General features: G+C 41.2%; 1 protein-coding gene across 1 annotated transcript in view; it reads right to left on the bottom strand.

Annotated features, from left to right (window-relative positions):
* LOC122795930 (trifunctional nucleotide phosphoesterase protein YfkN-like) overlaps positions 1-23,208 on the bottom strand; it is a 590,353-nt gene that overhangs the window by 94,531 nt on the left and 472,614 nt on the right. The window contains exon 6 of the mRNA XM_044064413.1: positions 10,240-10,387. Within this exon, the coding sequence (XP_043920348.1) occupies positions 10,240-10,387 (148 nt within the window). The remainder of the gene's footprint in view (positions 1-10,239; positions 10,388-23,208) is intronic.

Raw genomic sequence — 23,208 nt, 5'->3', positions numbered from 1 at the left:
CTTTCAGCATGGTTTTAAAAGATGGGAGGGAGGATATTGACCTGATGGATACAGGTAAGGAGTTCCAGGCCTTAAGCAACCTTGTACGAGTACAGACAATGCTCAGCAGATTTGATAGGTTTGTAGACAGCCAGGAGTTTTTTGTCAATGGATCACGATGACCGACTGGGAACATATTTGTGTAGAATTTTTTTTATTGCTGGACAGGAAGTTGGATGCTGGATAATTTTATAGATGGCAAGAAGATGTGTATATGTTAGTCAATGAGGAAGTTCTAACCAATTTAGGCTTTTTAATGCTATACAGTGGTGGGTCCTAAAAAGGGCATTTGCTGCAAATTTAGCAACTTTGTTACAGCATTGTTCAAGTTTTCATTTTTGAGAAGCCTGGAAGTTAGTAAGCATGGGAGTGGCATAAAAAGTGTGGGGAGGAGATAAGTAGTGGCAAGTGTCATTTTAGTTGCGTCAATGAGAACATTTTGGCTCTGTAAGCAACCTTAATTTTCGATGAGTTTTTCTTATCCAATTTTGTTTATGCAGGTCGAATGTAAGCTTATCATCCACAATCACCTCTAACATACCTCTCAACCTGGAAACATCAAAAATCTGGACAAGGCCCATGAAAAATAAGTACAAATCTGTACGCTGATTAACATCTAATTTGCATACATAATTATGTAGCCCCACCCGCTGCAATGGAATTGTGGGATACCAACTTTCAAATGCAAACTGAAGAACAGAACACCAAAATATGGCACCACACCAGAGTCCCCTGCAGCCATTCTAATGTCCCATTACCTGGCGATTTCTCCCCATTTACCATAAACACTAATGTGTGCATACTGCTTTACTTCTACAATGATTATTTGGATTTTATTTTTACATTTTTCAGCACAACAATGCACAAAACACTAACAGACATCTGCTAAACAAAGCAACACTGTCTCACAATGAACACTGACTTGGCATTAAAACTTCTCTGCCCTTGAAACTCACATTCATTGAAATAGCATTGAAACCCACACACCACATCCAAAGAAACTGTATCTGGCCAGTGGTGGATAAAGATTACCTTTGGGCTGTTTTCAAATCATTGGCCCCTTGCACATGAAAAACACATGTGTTCTTTGATGCATCTTCCTGATTGTATTATATTATATTCCTTGTATAATACAGCACACTTAGAGCGAGTTTTAAATTTATTGAACATTTTTCCAGTAAGCAATGACACAAACTGCATGAACCAATAATGACAAAACTGCCCAGTTCAGAACATTTCCATCTTAAAGTCTACTCACCATATAGACATTGTGTGTTCTTTAATTCAGCTTCCTGATGGTGTTTAAATGAGTATAATTATTATTATTTACATTTTCAGCAGAATTTGAATCAATAGGCGTGAAACAACTGCAGCTTAATTCAAATAACTGGGCAAAAAAGAAACCAAATATGACAATAATCCATCTCAAATAATATTTAAGGAGTCACTTTGCTCCTTATTTTTTGTGTCATACTGAGGTGTCAGTGGCATAGTGTTCCTGATTAAAAAAAAAAAACACGCACAGCTAAATGTCCATTCATCTGCACACACTTCATGATTGCATTGTTTGGAGATGATAAATGTGAAATTAACTCACTATTACTGTAAAACTGGAACAGTGTACTAAAGTCTGCATAAGGCAGTATAACCCATATTTCCTATGTCAAAGAGATTTGACAATGCATCTAAGAATAAAAGTTGAAAATGACATGTACGTGATTGGGCAACCGTTCTGTGATCCACTGCACACACATGTTAACACACTTAAGCTGTATTTAGTTTGGCAGTTATCAAGGATAATTAAAGTTATGGGCTGTTAAGCTGCATCCTGTGTTCCAGGGTTTGATTCTCTCAGCCGCCATTTGCTTAACCAGACAATGTCTAAGTGGATCAGTGGTTCACCCCAATTAACAAATGACGAATCAAAATTATATCCAAAAACAGGATGTGACATACAAGACATCAGTACATACATGCAATTAGAAAGGCACATCAGAAAATTAGCCCATGTCATGATAATCTGCAAATGAGGCAAGAAATGCATGTGCTAATAGAGTCCATGTAACAACACTTGTAAAACAATCAGTTATGCTTTTAGATTACTTGCTACCACTTTAAAAAGAACCATAGCTGAAATACATGCTCATTTCTACAATACAGAAAACCAGCACATTATGAGTATGTATTATGTAGCTCAGCATGATACTGCAGAAATATACATTTAACAGTCACACTAAATTAGAGAAGTAAAGAAGTGTTAGCACAGATCTAACCTAAAGTAAGACCTGTACACCATACACTTACCTTATTGCTAAGCCTGTAGTAGCAGAACGTTCGTTATATTTAAAATTCCACAGGCGCGAATGAGGAAAAAAGAAGCAATAGCGGAAGCTATGTGCATTGATGCAGGGACGCACAGACGCAAAGGCCAAAGGGTGTTTGTTTTCTTAAAGATGAATGAACGCCATTAAACAAGAAATATAATGTGTCTTTGATGCCATTGTCGTTCGGAACACTCAGTCACTCACACACTATTAATACTCTTGTTATCCTCGAAATAAACAAGAGAACAGAGAACACTGCACTGAAATGCTGCTGGCAAATCTAGGTAGGCAGGAAGGGAAAAGATTATGATCTCCTCGTTGCTGCTTCCAGCTCAAAAGGGCCAAGGCAAGAATGAGCGAGCAGAAGAACGGGTGCTGTATTGTGGTTGTTGTGGGTTGTAAATGAGAGTAGAGTGCTTGTTTTCTTCGTTTAGCATGACTTGTTCAATGCCATTTTGTGGCAGTTTTATTTGCTTTGCTAAGTTGTGTTAAGTGTGGGAGTACGGTACACACACACACACACACACACACACACACACACATACACACCAGACAGTTTGTTCTGTTCACATACCTGAAGGAGCAGTTCCTTCCCTCCACGAAGCCCAGGCCAGACGATAATCCACAGCAGCCATTTCCTTAGCTCTGAGTCTGCAGCAGTACCCATACGTTCCTGCTCGATCATTTCCTTAGCTCAGCAACAGTACTACCCTTAAGTTCCCGCTCAAGCTCGCCTCACAGACCATTCAAACAGAAGGAGGCAGCCAGCCGGAAATGCAGCTGCATGTGAGCCCTTGAGCTCAATTCTGACAGGCTGATGGAGCTGATGTCATCGCACACATGATGACGTCAGCAAAAAGCGGAAAAAAATAAATAAAAAAAAAAAAAGCTGGGAAAAAGTTGGAAATGAAATTCCGACAGGCTGATGGAGCTGATGTCATCGCACACATGATGACGTCAGCAAAAAGTGGAAAAAAATAAATAAATAAAAAAAAGCTGGGAAAAAGTTGGAAATGAAGGGGTGCCACTCGGGAATCATGGCACACCATTATTTTACCCCAAAACTCTGTAAAAACGAGTCATTTGGTATGGTTGAGAGATATGACCACTAATAATTTGCTATGTGAGGTGACTTCAAAGGTTGTATTATCAAGAGAGAGGACTTTAAATTTTGCTTTTGCACGAGAGTGGGATTTGGGGAAAAAAGTAGTAGTTTGGTCTTTTTTGGGTTAAGCATGACTTCTGAGTTACGAAGCCATATTTCAGTGGCTCTTAAAGCTTCCTGAATAATTTTTGGAGGTGTACCATGTTGTCAGATGTGCAAATGAAAGTGGAATCATCTGTGCATTGTATTATGGCCTGTTGTGTGTTGCATAGAGGGTGTTGGTGAAAATGTTAAAGAAGAGTTGATCATGGATAGTGCCTTGTGGGACACCAGTGGTGACTAGCAGGTAAGGAGATAGCTTGGAGTGCCATTATACTGACTGATATCTATTGGATAGGTAACTTTTAACCTAGAGACGGGTGGGCTTAGAGAGACCTAGCGAGGACATTTGAAACAGAGGTTTGCTGTGACAAACTGTGTCAAAGGCTTTAGACAAGACTAGAAATAAGGAAGGGACTAGTTTGCCGTTATCTCTAAATTTATTGACAGCATCTATATAGGTCAGAATGCAGTGCTAGTACTATGTGAAGGATGGAAGCCATGTTGTACAGGGGATAGGAGTTCTTGCTGCAGGAGACAGTCAAAGCAATTGTTTATGAATACATTTTTCAAGTATTTTGGTGAGGGAAGATAAGATTACCATAGGTCTAAAGTTATTAATGTTTGTTGAACTTCCTCCTTTGTGCAGACGGATAATGTGTGACTTCTTCCAGAGAAAGGGAATGCGAGATTCCTGGACTGACCTATTTAAAAGGACTGAGACATGATAAGCAATGCTATTGGCTGCTATTTTTAGGTACTCACTTGGGAGGTCATCAGCTGAAGCAGAGCATGTTTTAAGTTTGTTTAAGAGTAGTTTTATATAGAATGTGGGCAAAGGTTTGAAAGTGAAAGTGGCTGTGGTGATATGTCAATGTTGGGCAGGGTTGAGATTAGATGTTGAGGAATCCTTGGTTAGAGATGCTATGCTATGTATAAAATAAGATTTGAAATGTATTGCAGTTTTGAGTGGTGAGTTATTGGGAGAGGGATTTGGGATGAATATTTGACTGGGCTATATGACTTCTTTAATGGATGTCCAAATTTTTTTAGGGTTGTGAATGTGAACTATGAACATTTATTGAAATACCCACTGAAAAACCCCAAAGTAGATAAACACACAAATGTAGCATTTACCATTCATTCTCCACGTACTTCCTTAATTCAGTGCAGGGTTGTGGGAGAGATGAAACCTATCTCAGCTGTAATGAGAGCAAGACCAGCAAACACATCCTGAATAAGGTGCCACTCACCAGAGGATGCACATGCACAAACACTCTCACATGGCATGTAAACCTATAGACAATTTAGAGGCTAAAGTTTCAAGTTCACATTTTTGGGATGTGAGAGGGAATTGGAGAAGCCATCAAAAGTCCATGCAAACACAAAGAAAATACACACACTCCAAAGAAATCATCTCAGACAAAAAGTGATGTGGTGATCAGGGTGCTCTGAAGCAACAATGCTAACCACAGTACAATTGCGAAAACGTGACATTTGCTACAGAACCAAAATTCCTAAGCAAAGGAGGTGTCACCTTCATCTGAGTAACCCCCATTCTCAAGACATAAGGGTCTATTAGAGAATGTAAATCATAGGTAGAAAGATAGTGACATCAGATATTCATATACATAGGGAGTTTAAAATCACAAAACTTTTTTTTTTATTTCACCAGGTAGGCAGTTATTACTAGAGAAAACTTAGCAAGACCCTCCCCCCAACCAGTACTGGTACACCTTTGTTTGCATGACATGGTATTCAGCAGGCGGTCAAAAAAAAGAAGTTATGTACTTACCATAACGTTCCATGTGAGTTGTTTATCTCGCCTTTATTCTCACTGATGGGTTCGGAGCCGATCGATAGCAAAGCTCAAGGTTTGCCAGTAGCTCAAGACCAAGACCCTTATCCCACAATGCACTGCTGGAATTACCTCAGATCTTGTTTGGTGCGAGTAACAATATATATATATATATATATATATATATATATATATATATATATATATATATATACCCTTTTATTTACTTCTACAAAGAAACACTTCCCGAAGGGAAAGAAGAAATACTGAATAACCAGGATGGTACTAGCCTCTAAGTCAACAGTCAGCCAGAAGGGGGAAGGAGGGAGGGACGTGAGAATAAAGGCAAGATAAACAACTCACATGGAACGTTATGGTAAGCATATAACTTCTTTATGTGAAGTTGTTAAATCTCGCCATTTATTCTCACTGATGGGTAGCGTCCCTAGCACCCTCAATCTTGGGAGGCTCATGGACGTACGTTCTTCAGTACCATGGAACCAAAGGAAGACCTGTCCCTGGAAGCTTTATCTACTTTGTAATGCATGATAAAGGTATGAGGCTTAGACCAAGTGGCTGCAGCGCAAATATTGTCAAGGGGCAATTTAGCTTGAAAGGCAGAAGACGTAGAAACGGCTCTGGTAGAATGAGCCTTAGGTTTGTGTGTCAATGGCATGCTCGCATTCTCATAAACAAAGGATATACAATCTGATAACCATTTAGATAAAGTTGTTTTAACCACTGGATTGCCTTTTCTGGCTTCTGAGAAGGATACAAAAAGTTGATCTGATTTTCTAATATCCTTAGTTCTGTCAAGATAAAATCTGAGCTGTCTGTGTACATCAAGTTTGTGCAGCATGTATTCCAATTTGTTAGAGTGGTTGGGAAAAAAGACTGGCAACTCAAAGACCTGATTGATATTTGATTCAGAACAGACTTTAGGTAAAAATGAGGAGTTTGTTCTGAGAGAAACTCTGTCAGCATGGAAAATCATGTAAGGTGGTCTGACAGATAGTGCTTGAAGTTCTGACACTCTGCAGGCAGAAGTAATGGCCACTAGAAAAATAGTTTTCCAGGATAAATATTTGAGATCACAAGAAGATGCTGGTTCAAAAGGGGGAAGAATAATTTGAGACAGCATAAAGTTTAAATTCCAGGGAGAATAGGGAATTTTGACAGGAGGTCTCAAGTGAAGAACACCTTTAAGAAAAGTCTTAGATAATTTATGATCCATAACATTTGAGCTACCAAACCCAAGGTGGAAATTTGAGATGGCAGCTAACTGGACTCGAACTGTAGCAGCTGCTGCCCCTTCCTTGAAAATCTTTGTCAAGAATTCTAAAATGGACGATAGCGGAGCTCGAAAAGGGTCAGTTTTCTGCGTGTTGGTCCAAATTGAGAACCTTTTCCATTTACTGCCGTATAATTTCCTAGTAGATGGCTTGTGAGAAGACAAGAGAATTTGTCTTATATCTTCTGAAATTGAATGAAGCCTGGCAATTAGGGGAAGTGGATTAGCCAAGCAGTCAGTTTCAAGGACTGCAATGAAGGATGGAGGTCCCCTGACGGGTGCGTCAGAAGGTCCGGAACTGGGTCCAGGATCCATGGATCTTCCAACAGATGATGGTGGAGAAACGGGAAACAAATCTGTCATGGCCAGTAGGGGGCTATGAGGATAACAGTCCTTCCCAGTGATTTTGCTTTCTGTAAAAATCTGGGTATCAATGGGAAGGGTGGGAATGCATAAAGGAGACCCGGGGGCCAATCGTGTAAAAGTGCATCTCTCGGGGGATGACCCGGAGGTGGTATTAGGGCAAAGTAGCTTCTGCATTTTGAATTGATGTGGCTGGCAAAGAGGTCACAGCAAGGCTGGCCCCATTTGCAGAAAATCAACTCCGCAACCTGTTGTTTGAGAGACCACTCGTGAGGGAGCAATATCGCTCTGCTTAGCTTGTCCGCTATCACGTTGGATTTCCCCGGGATGTGCGTTGCTAACAGAAAATGCTGGAATGACACAGCCCATTGCCAGACCCTGAGGGCTTCTTGACAAAGGGGGTAAGACTTGGTTCCACCTTGCTTGTTCAAGTACCAGACTACTGACATGTTGTCCATCTGAATTGCAATAGTTCCTAGAGGAAGAGAGTCCTGAAAGTACTGCAACACCAGAAGTACCACTCTCAACTCTAGAACATTGATGTGCAGATGTGATTCTTGATCTGTCCATATGCCTTGGGCAGTCTTCCCCTTGAAAATGCCCCCCCACCCTATCAGGGAAGCATCCGTGGTCACAGTGGCTACTGGGGGGGGGGGACAAAGGGTCTTCTGATTGTGACATGAAGAGATGTCAACCACCACCGAAGGTCTCTCTTGCAAGAATCCGTGATGAAAATCATGTGGTGCATCAGTAGTTTCTGGTAAGACCACTGAGCAAAGAGGAGCCATTGAAGAATTTGCATATTCATCCTTGCGAGTGGTATAGCCAGGATAGCTGCCGCCATCAAACCTAGCACCTTCAAGACCTCTGCTGCTGTAGCTTTGTTCTTTGACACCAGTGAGCTGACGTGTTGGCGGAGAAGTGAGACTCTTTCGATTGGAAGATGTACAGTGGTAGTTGAGGCATCTAACTCTGCTCCTATAAAAACGGTATGCTGCGATGGCGATAAGGCAGACTTTTCAAAGTTGATTGTAATGCCTAGCTGATAGCAGAGTGTCAGAGTGTATTGTGTTGCCTGAGTCAATTGATGCCTGGTGGTAGCGGTGAGGAGCCAATCGTCTAGGTATGGAAACACCTGGAATCCTAGACGTCTTAGGTGAGCCGTGACCACTGCCATGCATTTGATGAACACTCTGGGGGCTGTAGTGAGACCAAAGGGCAGGGCTCGAAACTAGTAATGATTGGCTCCCAGCCAGAAAAGCAGGTGATCTCTGGAGCGTCTGTTCATCTTTATGTGATAGAATGCATCCTTGAGATCTATGGAGCACATCTAATTGCCTTTCCCTAGGAAGGGAAGAATGGACTGAAGCGTGACAATTCAGAACTTCTCTTTCTTTACAAACTGGTTGAGTCTGCTGAGGTCCAAGATAGGTCTCCAGTCCCCTGTTTTCTTTGGTACCAAAAATATTCTTGAGTAAGTTCCGAATCAAACTTGGTCTGCTGGGACTGGTTGGATGACTCTTTTTACTAGCAATCTGTGGACCTCTACGATTGCTTGTTCCCTGAGACTGGGTGGAACATTGGGATTCTGTTTACAGGAATGGGAGGGGTAGAGAATGGTATAAAATATCCTCTGAAAATTATGCTTTGTACCCATGTATCTGATGTTATGTTTAGCCAGGCTTCTGGGTACAAAGACAAGCGACCCCCGACTGCCTCCAGAGCCGAACAGCCGGGCCCCTTTTCAGATGTGCTGGTAGGGTTGACCGGAGAACTGACCCCTGTCACCCTGTTGCTGCAGACCCCCTCTCCAGCAGTGAATTGTCGAATAAGGGGCTTGGTCTCGAGCTACTGGCAAACCTTGGGCTTTGCTATCGGCCGTGTCGGAGCCGAGGATCGGCTCTGAACCCATCAGTGAGAATAAACGGCAAGATTTAACAACTTCACATGCATATTTTCTAAATGATTCGGCAGAGGAGCAACACTACCAGTTTTGGTACTAGACAGTAGAGAACTGCATGAATGCCAGTGTCATTATCGGGACACATTAGCATAAGTGATTTAAGTGTCTGACTGTTACTGCATAAGCCTCTGACTGTTACTACATAGGGAATTGTTTGGGATGGGATCCTGTCTCTAGTTGGATGGGACAGAATATGTAAAACTTATTTTTTTCAATAAGGCAATAAATATGTGGAGGTCATCTGAAACATGCTTGTTGCACAGTAGTAGTAGTAGTGATGGTGTACAGCACTGCATATTTAATTATGTTTATTTTAATCTCTCTAAGTTAGAAGAAGAGCTGCAAATCTGGGAGGGGAATGTTTTATAATCAGGCACTCCCCTATAAATACTGTGCCCCAGAAACTTACTTTGGCACAAGCCCAACTTGAAGTAGTGAAGAGTGAATATTGTGCTGCGGTAGAGAAGCAATGAATAGTAAATATTGAAGAGTGAATATTGTGGTGTGGTAGAGAAGCAATGAATAGTAAATAGTGAATAGTGAATATTGCGCTGTGGCAAAGAAGCAATAAATAGTGAATAGTGAAAAGTGAATATTGTGCTGTGGTACAGAAGCAATGTATAGTAAATAGTGAATAGTGAATATTGTGCTGTGGTAGAGAAGCAATGAATAGTAAATAGTGAATAGTGAATATTGTGCTGTGGACCTGTGGTAGAGAAGCAATAAATAGTAAATAGTGAATATTGTGCTGTGGTAGAGAAGTACAAGGGATGCTCACTTGCCTAAACACTCAGCAGTTTTTCTCTTTTGCAGTGATACCATATGCTTATTAATGCAGTTATACACTCAGTCATGGTGTGCTTTTCTTCAGTTAGAATAATTTGTTTTGCTGAAGTACATCTAACTTCATTATTACCAAATATTTCATTTTCTTTAGACCACTGTGTGTTGCAGGGGAATTTCACTTTCCCCATTGCTGTATAATTGTGGCATTAGTACGTTTACATAAGGGAAAGTAGAAAGATCTCAACAGCATAGGAGGTGCAAGGATAGTGACTTGCCCTTGATGCAAAATAATTTTTATGTGTACTTTATTATTTTCAATTTTTTTTTATGATTAATAAAGTTTAACAACACATTACTTATACTGCATTGCTTTCATCTTAACACAGGGAGAAGTAATTGTTAGGAGTCATAGTTAAAAAAAGAAGTCAATATACAGTCATCGGATTTAAAAACTGCATTTTTACAACTTACCTTTGCAATATATTCTTTAACAGCAAGGTGGTACAGTTTACATTTAATTAAGTCCTGCCCTTGAACCTGTACTGAGTTTACAGCAACTCGATGGCCTGGTTGTGCATCTGGATCAAATCCGAATTCTATTCCTGCCACTTGAGGGAACCTGTAAAAATATAAAAATGAATGAAATATTCAGTGCTAAATATCGCCAAGTAAGTATAGCAGAAATCGTAATATACGTGAAGATTATTTATTTATTTATTTATTTATTTCCAGTTTGATGACTGGGGAAGTTCACTGGGCCAAGCAGAGCCCATTTTTAGTGGAGGCCCGGGGAGAAAAGCTACAAAAGCAGTTAACATAATATAACATAAGTATGGAATATACAGTATACAACAATATAAATATACAATTTAAAATACAAATATAAAATCAGGGAGTATATGTTTAATGTTTAAAAAATACAAATGTTAAAATAAAGATCAAGTCAAAAATAATACAGATAATATAATTAATAGTACAAGATATAAAGTGTTCTAACAATAATGTTAGTGATCAGAGACGATAGTACATGAGATTGAAGGGAGATTTGAAAGAGACAACAGTGTAATTTAGGTGGAGAGGGAAGAGGAACAGTCCCAGTCTAAGGTAAGATAAGAATGGTGGAGAGATATGAAATTTGAGTGGTTGTGAGTACAGTGGAGGGAGGGAGAGAATTCCATAGGTTAGCTAAGGAGTGCAATAGAAGTAATTGGCCAGGAGGGTGAAGGGGTTTATAGATTTTAAGGAGGTTTTGGTTTTCAGATCTAAGAGTATGACTGTGGAGGTAAGGGGTTAAGATAGATGAAAGACAGGGGCAGAAGGAGGGTTGGAATATGAGTTTGCGAGCAGTGGTGAGTTGTATGAATTTCAGGTAATTAGGAAGCTCAAGCCAGTTTAGGGAGTGGTGGGAATGGCATTGATGGGTGGAGTAGCTGGACCCTGTATCAAATTTGCAGACTTTGTTATATCAGGTTTCCAGTTTGTTTTTTTAGGCTAAGTTGGAGATGAGTAAGTAGAGGGGCATCATACATAAGACAGAGGAGCAGGTAGGAGGAGGCTAGAGTATGTCTGGTAGAAACAGTAAGATGGCGATTTTGTCTATACAGCAGACCTAGTTTTAGATTTTTTTATATTATTTTGGATGTGGATGTCGAATTTTAAATGTTCATCAATGGTGACTCTGAGTAGTTTGGGGTGAGGTACAATATCGATTAGAGTGTTATTGTGGATTTTTATTTTAAAGGAGCTTTTGTCTATGGTGAAATTCCTTAAAGGAGAAAACATGATTTTTGTTTTGTTAGCATTGAGAGTGAGATGGTTGTTTAGCATCCACGTTTCGGTATTGGAGAAGGCTGTTTGGTTTTTTTGAGGGAGTTCAGAGGGAGAGTTTGCTGTACAGATGATTGTGGAATCATCAGCATACTGGATCAGTGTTACGTTATCTATGGATTTGTGAAAGTCATTAATGAAACTACTGAAAAGTAAGGGCCTGCGAAAAGAGCCTTGTGGGACGCTGGAGGGACTGTAGTTTTCCACTTAACAGCTTATCTATTGGACAGATAGCTTGTAAACCAGTCTATGGAGGAAGGAGATAAACTGAGGGAGGAAAGTTGAGGTAAGAGTAGAGGATGTGAGACAGTGTCAAAGGCTTTGGCGGGATCTAAGTAAAGAGTGGATAAGATTTTCCCAGAGTCGTGAGCACGATTAATGGTGTCAAGGAAGGACAGAAGAGCAGTGGTAGTGCTATGGCCAGGCCTGAAACCATGTTGTGTTGGGGTAAGAAGATGACTATGTGTTAGGTATGGCAAGAGTTGGTGATGAATACACTTTTCAAGGATTTTAGAAAGAGGTGAGAGAATAGCTATAGGATGGAAGTTTGTAGTGTCTGTGTTATTGCCGCCTTTGTGGAGAGGGGTGACAAAAGCTTTCTTCCAGAGTGAGGGGACATAGGCTTCTTGGATGGACCTGTGGATAAGAATGAAAATGAAGAGGGCAATGCTGTCTGCAGCCATCTTAAGGAAGGGGGGGGGGCAGATTATCAGGAGTGTTTGAGCAGGGCTTTAGTTTAAGGAGTAGTTTTTTTATGCTGCTGGTGGGGATAGGTTTAAGACTGAAAGGTGGGGTGTTACAGGAAAAAGCAGTGGCTGGGGGAACTATGAGAGGGAGAGAAGATGCAAAGGTTTGTGGTTAGTTTGGCTATGCAGTCATAAAAAAAGGTGTTGAAATTAGATGCAATTTCAAGGTCTGTGGAGTTTGGGTTAGGGCATGGACTGTCTTTTCTACTAGGGTTTAGAAGGGAGGAAATGCAATTCCAGAACTTTTTGGGGCTAGAATTATGTTCTGATTGCAGTTTGGAGTAATAAGTCTTATGGCCTTTAGTAATTAGTTTCTTCACTGAGTTGCGGAGTTGTTTGAATTCGATTAGAGAGTTTGTTAACTTACATTTTTGGTATTGCTTCCAACATTTGTCTCTGAGGTGCATTAGTTTTCTGGTTTCTTTAGATAGCCAGGGAATGGTTTTGACTTTTATTCTTTTTGTTCTAAGAGGGGCTAAGCTGTTTAGTAAGTCTAGGAAGGTTTTGTCGAAGCAATTAGTTACACTGTCCAGAGGCAGAGTTTTTAAGGGGGCCCAATTCATTTTTTTTTTCAGAGAGACAGAAAATGTCTGTGGAATGAAGTTGGTGAGATTATGAGTCTGAATGTATTAATGTTGCATTTGGACAGAGGAGGCACACCAGAGGGCCAAGGCTGGTAGGTGGTTGCTAAGGGGATCAGGTATAATTCCACTGTTTGAAATTAGATTGGGATGAGTTGCTAAGATCCAATCTAGTGTAGTGCCAGAGGAGCCTTCTTTACTGGGTCTGGTAGGATAGTTTATTAGCTGGGAGAAGTTAAAGAGATTAATTGTTTGGCTTGGAGATTGTGAGGAGATGGTGGCCCAGCTGATGTTTACATCAGCAAGGATGAATGTTTCCATTTTGATGTTGGAAGAGAACCATGAGAGAATGTCTTCAAGGATGAGGATGCTATCACCAGGGGGACTGTAGATGGCAGCTATTCATAAAGATTTATGTTTGTTGATTTTTAGGAAGGCTATGGATAGTTCAGCAGGAGAGAATTTAGGAATGGGGTTGGTGTATGGAGTGACTGTTAGAGAAGAGGAGTAAATTATGGCTACCCCCCTCCTTTCTTATTAGGTCTATCAGTCCATATGATTTGGTAGTCAGGAGGAAGAATTTCAGATAAATTACTACATTTGTTCCTTATGACAAATCATGCCCCAAACAACACTGACTTCTTATTCCTGAATACTTTAATGGAAATGCTGCCAAGTCCTGAAAGATTTCTGACAAAATATTTTCTTTTGCAAATCATCTCTCAAAAACATGTTAGCAACTAACAAACTAGAAGTGCCACTGGAAAACTCACAACAGGTAGGTGATTCAGAAAAAAATATCCTTACAGTGGAAATGTTTTCAAAATTTGAAACTGTAATGTTGATTGTATGTTTAATTTTAATGTGGGAAAGTTGTATTTTTCAGCAATGGTCATGATAATTTTACTTGTCAGACCCACAGAAACAGCAAAAATTGTTCACTCATTAATCATCTTTATAGTATTGCTCTGCAGTTCATATTTGCATACTTTGGAATACGATTATAAGATATAAAAATTCTGGGTTACGTTTCATTATAAGATTTGTAAACAGTTTTCACCATCTCTTAAACAATAGCAGCTGAATGCTATGGATCAGTGTCATCTTTTTAAATTGTTGTACTGGACATCTAATGACACTGTGTACAGTAATATCCGACACCTTACACCATTCGATTAATGTTGATTTAAGTTATAGTAGTACTTACAAATGATGATGTAAACATCAGTTTTATTGTGGGATCAGACTGACACTGCACATGTAACAGTTGAAGGCAGTTATAAATATTGAGGGCAACTAGTGGCAAAAACCATGACTCAGAGGTGAGACATCCTTAAAGAAAGTGCTAAAAGAAAAAAAAAGTTATATGACAAGCATAAACACTGCTTCAATAGCAGGACCAGGGAGATTACAGACGTGCATGTTGCATTTACCATAGCAGTAGATGCTTAATTTCTTCACTCTCTTTGACTGGCTGTATCTTGTCCAGATTACAATAACCAGCAAGCTTTACAAAACACTGTCTTCCTCCCACAATTACACTCTCACTGCAGACTGGCTAGCCCCTTGGAGGAAAATCAGCAGGCAGGGTGTAGGTGATTTCAGGACCGTCTTGCTATACAGAGAGAAAGATCTTACTCATCCTGAACCTCTACAAGATATAAGCAGAACAAATAACTTTATATCCCAACAACTAACTATACGGACAGTTCAGTGGTGCAGTGGTTGTGTTGTTGCCTCACAGCAAGAGGTTGTCCGGTTCGACTCTCGGCTGGGCTGCCTTCTGTGCAGAGTCTGCATGTCCTCCCTGTGTTCGTGTGGGTTTCCTCCGGGTGCTCTGGTTTCCTTCCAAATTACAAATACATGTGTCTGGAGTGTTTCTCCCTGGGCCTTCACTGAAGATTGGCTTCGTTCCAAGTTGGACTTTCCCAATAAACAAATGTTAAATAAATAAAATAGATAAAAATAAAATATGCAGAACTAGTGGAATGGAGAGCAGGTGTAGCTACTGCAGTAGTGAGGAATTCGAACATCTGGTGTTATGCTAAGTAAAACTTGCACAGCTGTACTTTGCTCATTATTCTCACGCTGCTGCAGGAGCAGCTGGCTATATGGGGGATTACCACAGCCTATCCAAACTGGGAGGAGGAAGGATATGGTCCCAGCCAAGCCAGTTCTAGACCTGCAAAAGGAATTCAGTTTGCAATGTTTTGTAAAGGTATGTACAGGAGACAATGCTGCTGTCTCTAAAATGCTTTCAGTATCCTCCTCTTTCCAGTATGCTACGGTAGAAACCAAGGTTCTCGTAGAATGTGTCTTGATACTGCCTAGAATAGATTTGCCATAGTGTGAACGGCAATAGCTGAGGACAACCATCCTGAAACAGCCTGTTTTTATAAGGGCTGTCCTTTCTTTGTCCAATCATAAGAAATAAACAGCTGATCTTCTTTTTTAAAGGTCTTTGTTCCGTCTGTTAAAATTGTACCTGAGCTGCCTTTGCACATCCAGAATATGCAGACTCTTTTCTCCCAAATTCTGAGACTCTGGAGAGAACAATGTAAGACTGATAGTTTAACTGAATATAAACTTTGAAACAACTATGGGCATAAATAATGGATTTGTTCTTAATGCTACCCTGTTTCTATGGACGACTAGGTACGGGTCACCTGCCATGAGAACCTGCAAGTCAGATACATTTCTTGCAGATGTCAGAAAAATAAGAATTACAGTCTTCCATGTTCATAGTTTCATAGGTGTGTACTAGGCCAATGGCATCATGCCTCCATTAGTTCCTGGTGTCTCTATCAAGTAAAGCCACTGCAGTGATCCCCGGGGTGAACTTTCTATTTCCTATCCACTCATCAAGATTTCTCTTGAAAAGGGCCAGTGAGGTGCTCTGCTTGACATGTATGGGAAGTCTGTTCCAGAGCATGGGCAGTCTCTGGGTTATGAAGCTGTCCCTCCAGCATGTTCTGTTGCTTGTGGTAATTAGGTTAAGGTCCCTGGAGCATGTGCTGCAGAGGGATTGGGATTTCTTTAGAAGTAACATTTCTAACAGGACTGGGTCAGACATGGCTTTGTAAGTCAAGCAGAGATCGCCTCTTAATATACGATATGAGAAAGAGAAAATCTGGAGTTTTTTTGAGTCTGTCCATGTGGGGCATGTGTTTAAGGCCTAGGATCCTCTTTGTGAGGTACTTTTGTGGCCTTTCCAGCTGTTGCAGGTGTTTAGTGAGGTACATGCCAAATGGGGCATTATACTCGATGATTGGTCTAATGAGGGAAGAGTAGAGAGAGATGATGACCTCTTTCTTCCTGGATGCAAACCCCTTGGTAATGAGATGTGCCACATAAAAGGAGTTTCTGACCACAGTGGCAATGTGGTGGTCGAAGGAGAGGTTGCTGTCAACCTGTGTCCCCAGATCTCTTATAATGTCTTTAGTGTTCAGTGGCCTACCATCAATGTGGTAATTAGTGGGTACTGAGTTTTCCCCAAAGGGAATGACAACGGATTTTTTGGCATTAAGCTTAAGGCCATGGTTTCGACACCAGTCGTTGATCTCAATGAGGCCTTTCTGAAGGATGTCAACATCACTTGGGTATCTAATAACAGCTCCCAACATGCAATTGTCAGTGAACTTGTTCAGCCAGAGTCCCTCTGTGTTGGCCTGGACTTCTGAGAAGTAGATGCCAAACAGGAGAGGACCAATGACCGATCCCTGTGGGACTCCACTCGTGACTGGTCGGCAGTCTAACTTGGAGTCTGCTACTTTTACACTGTGGATTCTATTTGTGAGCCAGTTTGCAACCTACCTAGTGATATACGGGTTGATGCCTAGTTTGGTGAGTCTATCAATAATTCCTGAGTGGGAAATGGTATCAAAGGCCTTGGCCAGATCGAGGTAGGCTGTATGAACTGCCTTGCCCTCATCCACAGCTCTGATGGCTGACTCAAAGTAGTCAACCAGGTTGAGCAGGCATGATCTACCCTTCACAAAACCAAATTGCATGAGCTCCAGAGTTTGGAGATTCCCTATACCCTTGTTAATTAGGTCCATGATGATGTGCTCCATAGCCTTACATATCAGACTCATCAGGCTAATGGAGAGATAATTCTCAGGGTTTGTAGTCGCTCCCCCTTTATGGAGAGGGATGGCTGTAGCAGTGTGCCATTCGATAGGGATAAAGCCTGAGGTGAGGCTGTGACTGAACAGGGCACACAGGTGTGGTGCCAGTTCACTTTGTAGTTCATGTAGAACACATCCAGGGATATTTTTGGGTCCCATGGAAGCAGTACTTTTGGCCTTGAACAATGTAGCTTTAACCTGTGCTGCAGTAATTCTGGGTGCCTGGCATTCTTCCGGTATTGTGATTGGTCCTTGGGGGGGGGGGGGGTAAAGTTGGCACTGAATCTGTCGGCCAGTATGTTGAGAATATCTGTTGGCTCAGTATAGGAGGTACCATTGTGCAGTAACTCAGAGCTAATCTGGGTATTGCCATGGAAACTGTTGATATAACTGTAGAGGGCTTTGTGGTTGTTTTTAGTGTCTGCCGCAATTCTGCCTTCATAGCTAGCTTTAGAGGATTTGATGTGGGATTTCAACTTTTTGTTGAGGCTAATAAGGGAGTTTTTCTAGTCTTGGGACTTCACCTTTTTCTGCAACAGTTTCTTCCTTCTGTCTACAGATTTTAATGGCAGGGGACCACCAGATTGGCTTCCTTTTTTTGGAGGAGAGCGTCTTGGTTCTGTTGGGTATGGCTAGTTCCATGCATTTATGTACATGTTCGTACAGTGCATTGTATATGATTCGGTGGTCATGTACCTATCGTCCATTTACATCAGTGCTGTGAAGTTAGCCACCTCTGTTTTTAGGAACTCAAAGTCAGCTTTGAAGAAGATTTTCATGGTGGTTACCTTTGCTGGTGTTGTGGGTGAGATGTGGTTTTCCATGGTAATTAGTTTGTGGTCGGATCTAACCAGGGAGGAATTGACTAGTGGTGTTGAGCAATGGTTGCCCATGTTAGTAATAACCAGATCAAGCATGTTGCTTCCTCCAGTGGGGGTAAGAATGAGCTGGTCCAGTGCATTGGAATTAATGAATTCCAGGAAGCGTTGGGCAAGTGTATTAGTGCATGAGTAGTTTTCCCAGTTGATGGAGGGGTAGTTGAAGTCACCCAGTATGAGAGTGTCGGGTTGGACCTTAATAGTTTCCAGGGTGCTTAGGAATGTGGAAGGAGAGTCTTGGGACAGGGTTGGGAACCTATAGCAGGCTACGACCTGAATCGCCGTCTTACCTACTGTTAGTTGTACCTGAAGTATATCCGATGCATTATGCTGGGCTACTAGTCTGGAGGTGTGCATATCCTTTACGAATATGGAGACACCACCACCTTTGGAGCTTCAGTCCATTTTCTGCGGCTGAAAAGTGTGGAATGAGTTATAGCCTGGTAGTGCATGGGTGCTTTCTGTTGCTTTAAATCAGGTGTCCGTTACAGAACAAATGTCAATGTTCTCCATTTTGAGAAGTGTTTAGAGAGAGTGCATCTTGAGATTTAAACTTCTAGTGTTGAGCAACATGACCTTCATGTCGATGTTCTCCATTTTGAAGAGTGCCTCAAGCAAGCGCATCTTGAGATTTAGACTTCTAGCATTGAGCAGCATGACCCTCAGATTGCATTTATTTATAGCTGTTACAGTGGTAATTTGGTCTTTGGAACACCGCCTAAAAGAGGCACTACAGGGGTGGCAAGAGCCTTAGCCAGTATCCAGAAACCTAGGGGTGACAGATGCAGGCCATCTCTGGCAGAGCATCGAGGTCTGTCAATCATGTCATCCCAAGCAGACAGATACTGGATCCCCTTAGAATGACACCAGAAACTTAGCCAATTGTTGAAGTCAATCATTTTCTGCTTGTACTGCAGTATCATTCTGGGCGATGGTAGGATGCTGATCAGGGCTAGGGTCATACCTGCCTGGGCGAAATAATCCGAGAGCTCATCCATGTCTCTTTTCATGCAGTCCAGGGAGGTATGTCTCAGGTCATTCACACCCACATGAACAATGACAGAGTCATACTTGCACTTGTTGTGGAGTGACCGGAGTGCATGTGTTAGGTGTCAGATCCTAGCACCTGACAGACAGCTGACTGTTCCTATCTCCTTATTCAACCTAGTGAGTGGGATATCAGTGTGCCTCACTATTGAGTCACCTACGATTAGTGTATTGGGCAAGCTTTTTTGTCCTAGGGGCTTAGGTTGAGGGGCACACTGTGTAGGTGAGCTGTGTATCTTGTGATTTGTGCTGTGTTGTGGTGGTCGAGTGCGTTTCTGATTTGGAGGTCTCTGTTTTTTGGGTAGATTTCTATTGAGACCCTCCATGAAGGTGGGTGTGTGGTTTGTGTTTTTATGTGAGAACTGTGATGGTGGGTGTTCTGGAGGGCTATGTGTTCCATGTGGTGTGGTGCAGGTGATGACCTTCTCCTCTTGACCAGCTACTCCAGTCTTGGCTGGAGAGTGCATGTCTTCCAGTTTGGATATATAAGTGCATCTCTCACAAGTCTGAGTGTTGGGAAGTAAGAGGAGAGGGTTGTCTGTGTACATCTGGCAGTTGCTACACTACCTCAGAATGCCCAAGTTCACCAGGTTAATAGGAGAAAGCACAGGGAACTGACCTTTAGACAAACCAGGATGGATGGTCATTATTAATAAGTACTGGAGCTGTTTCCTTATAGGACATTTAGTGCTGTTAGCACTTATGTGTGCTACAATAATTGCTACAAGAAACCAGATGAAGTGCTAGGTGAATAAGCTAGTTAAACTAGAAAGATCTAAGGGAAAAATTGAAGAGCAGACTTTCTGGCACCGCTAATCATTTACCCTAGCTTAGTGGCACTGCACGCATGCAAACCCATGCAAACACGGGCTTTTAAAGCAGAAAGTTGAAAGGAAGCTAGAAACCACTCCTCTTGTGGTAGATAGGCTACCTAGTGCTTACCACTCCCACTGATAAGCTGAGAGGCTTCCCTGTAACTCAGATATATCTTAAATCAGGCTAATGAGCAGGTTCAAAGGATGATGTAGTTAACTTTTCCAACACAAAGTTAAGATACCAAGAAAGAGCCACGCATTTTCTAGGTGGCCTAAGATAGAAACTCAAAAACTGTTTTACCAAAAACAGAGATAAAATATGATGATCCAAGGACAGATATGCTGAAATGGCTGCTAGATGAACTTTGACACAGGAGTAAGAAAGGGCAAATGAAAATAATTTACACAAATATTTAAGAACCGGTGATATATATCCATGATACAATTCTAGCTTTTGGCTAAGCACCTGCTAGAAAATCTTTTCCACTTGCACTATAAAAGTTTCTAGTAGCAGGCTTTCTTGTCTCTTTCAGAACCTGTTGCATGTACTCATGAAAAAAATGTACCTAAAAGGTATCAAAATGTAATTATCCAAGCTGTTATAGTTGTGGCAGAGTGGGGTATATCTGGCTTCCATTGTCTTGGTTGAGTAGATCCAGTCCGTGAGGAACCTTGTGGTAATTGTCCTTGGCCAACTCCATAAAAAGGGATGACCAATGCTGAATGGGCCACAAGGGAGTCAGAATTATCCAGAAAATCAGTCATAAGAGTGTGAAAGCATAAATCACTATCACTGACTACAGGAATGAGAATAAGTCTATTTTCCAGGCTTGCTGGCAAGGAGTCCTGGTGCAGAATTTGTTGAGCTGTCTGCTTTTGAAGGAGGTAAACAGAAGTGTTCTCCACAACTATATCAATTCCTGGAAGACCACATCATTCAATTTCCATTTGTGAGGGTCTGTCCTGGTCCTGCTCAGATTATTTGCAACTACATTTTGCTCTGATGGAATATATGATGCTTAGAGGGTTAAATCATGCTGAAGAACTACCTCTCAAGCGACTATAGCAGCCTGTACAGACAGTAAGATCTGGAGATCCCCTCCCAGTTTATGTACCACATCACGCTAGTGCTGTCTGTAATTACCTGTGGAGGTCCTGGGGACAACAGATGATGAGATTTTATGCTGTGGATCACAGCTAATATCCCTTTGACGTTTATGTGCAATCGTCTGTCTGAAGAGTTGCACAGACCTTGCACCTTTACTACCCATAGAAAGTGCTCCATAGACAAAATCTGACATGTTTGTAATTACAGATTGACTTGGGACAGGAGGAGAAAAGGGGAGACCTGGATGTTCAACTCATTGTCATCTCTGCCAGTGCAGTTCTTTTTTGACAAAGCCCAAAACTGAAATCAGAAATTCCAGAGGATGAGGATGTTGGGTCCATGTATTTTTTAAAAGTCAGTGAATTAATGTGTAACCTGGTGAGAGGAATTATGAGAATCACAGACGCTATGAACCCTAAGATCCTGAGATATTCTCTTGCTGAAATCTGAGACAGATTGGAAAAGCTCTACGGAAAATTTCAAGACAGAAAATTAGAAATTCACCCTTTCCTGTGTAAGAAAAAAACTTTTGCTAAGAAGTGCCTAGATAGCAGCCCAAAAACACTGTTCTTAGTGATGGAGTCGAGAAGAATTTTTGAATGTTCATCTGCAACCCTAGATTGGTAAGGAGAGAAAAAAACAATGTTAAAGACTCATAATATCTGGGAAAATTTATTTTTATTTGTTTTGCAGGGTATAGCACTGATCTCTATGGACCTTTTTCAGTCTCAGCAAAGGAGTGATGCTGGGGTAAGTGACTTGCTCAGGCTCACACAGTTAAGCAATGGAGGCTGACAGAATTAGACCTTGCACCACCTGGACCACAGGGAACAGCCTCTTAATCCTCTAAGCCAACTGCTAGGCTCTGCAAACATAAGTAAGTTGCCTAAATGAAGAAATATGGGAATGCCTTGCAGTCTGCAATGAGCAGCTAGATAGCTAGATACTTTGTAAGCACCCTTGCAGTTGTAGGTCACCCAAAGTGTAATGCAGAGCACTGATAATACGACAGAGACCCAGGGAATACGACAAACATTTCCTGAAGCCTGCAGCTATGGGGATGTGATAATAAACATCCTTCAGATCGGTTACCCTAAAACTCAAAACAAGCATAACTTGTAAAAGACTCTGAGGAGTCAACCTTTTGAATGTTGATACTTTCACAAACAGCTTGTGAAGGTAAAATCCAGAAATGGATTACAAGAAAGCTCTTTCTTTGGAACCAGAAACATTCTGGAGTAAAAGCCTTTCCTCCTTCAATCTAAAGGCAATGGTTCTATAATGCCTAGGGTCAGCTAGTACTAAAGAACCTTAGGAAAAAAAACTTGTTTCATTTGTAGGGTAGGGAGGACTTCCCTGAAAGAAGGTATGTGCATCCAGTACACTGAGCCAAGTGGAGGAGGGGCATTGACTACAACTCTGATCTGAGATATATAACATTATGAATCCTGTTTTTTTTTTGCTTATTTTTACTAGTTATTGCTTCTAGCAATTTATATATAGCACTTTTTATTGCCTGCTGCATACTTTTTACTGTATTTTATTGCTATTAACTAATCTGCATGATTAAACTAAAATTGTCTGCCTTACATGGCCTGATAAATAAAGTTTTTACTGTCACACTGTTTCCAAAGCTTTTTAGCTAGTTTCACTGTGTGAAAGGTATTAATGGGAAACTGCTTGTTAAGCATCTGTTTGTTTGTTCTGATTTCCTGCCAAGGAGTGTATCATATAACTGATTTGTTTGCAGTTAAAAGAATTCTGTAGAGTCTCCTTGCTCCTTTATCTGTTTAAAAACTTTCATTTTATAGGTTCATAGGTAGGTGCTAGACTATCAGCCCAATGGCCTAAGTAAGCCTAGCCAACAAGGTTCCCTTGCTTATGCCACCCAAGAAAGTTATTTTCCTGTGCCCCTGTCGAGCAGAGCCACAGAAGTGATCCCCGGAGTGTATTTCCTATTTCCCATCCCCTCATCAAGATTTTTCTTGAAGAGTGCTAATGAGGAACTTTGCTTGACATAGATGGGTAGCTTGTTCCAGAGTATGGGAAGTCTCTGGGACAGGAATCTATCCCTCCAGCATGTCCTGTTTATTGTAGTGACAAAGTTTAGGTTCCTAGAGCATGTAGCTTGGAGGGATTGGGATTTCTTTAGGTGTAGCATGTCCAACAGCTCTGGGTTTGACATAGCTTTATATGTTAGGCATAGATCACCTCGGAGTAGGCGATATGCTATGGAGTAAAGCTGGAGTTTTTTGAGACAGTCAATGTAGGGCATCTATTTGTGTCCAGTAATCCTCTTTGTGAGGTACTT

This window comes from Protopterus annectens, chromosome 2.part2 (assembly GCF_019279795.1).
Source record: "Protopterus annectens isolate FY-2018-M chromosome 2.part2, PAN1.0, whole genome shotgun sequence".
In the NCBI taxonomy this organism is placed as follows: Eukaryota; Metazoa; Chordata; order Ceratodontiformes; family Protopteridae; genus Protopterus; species Protopterus annectens.
The sequence above is the reverse complement of the archived record's forward strand: the minus strand, read 5'-3'. Positions and strand labels throughout refer to the sequence as shown.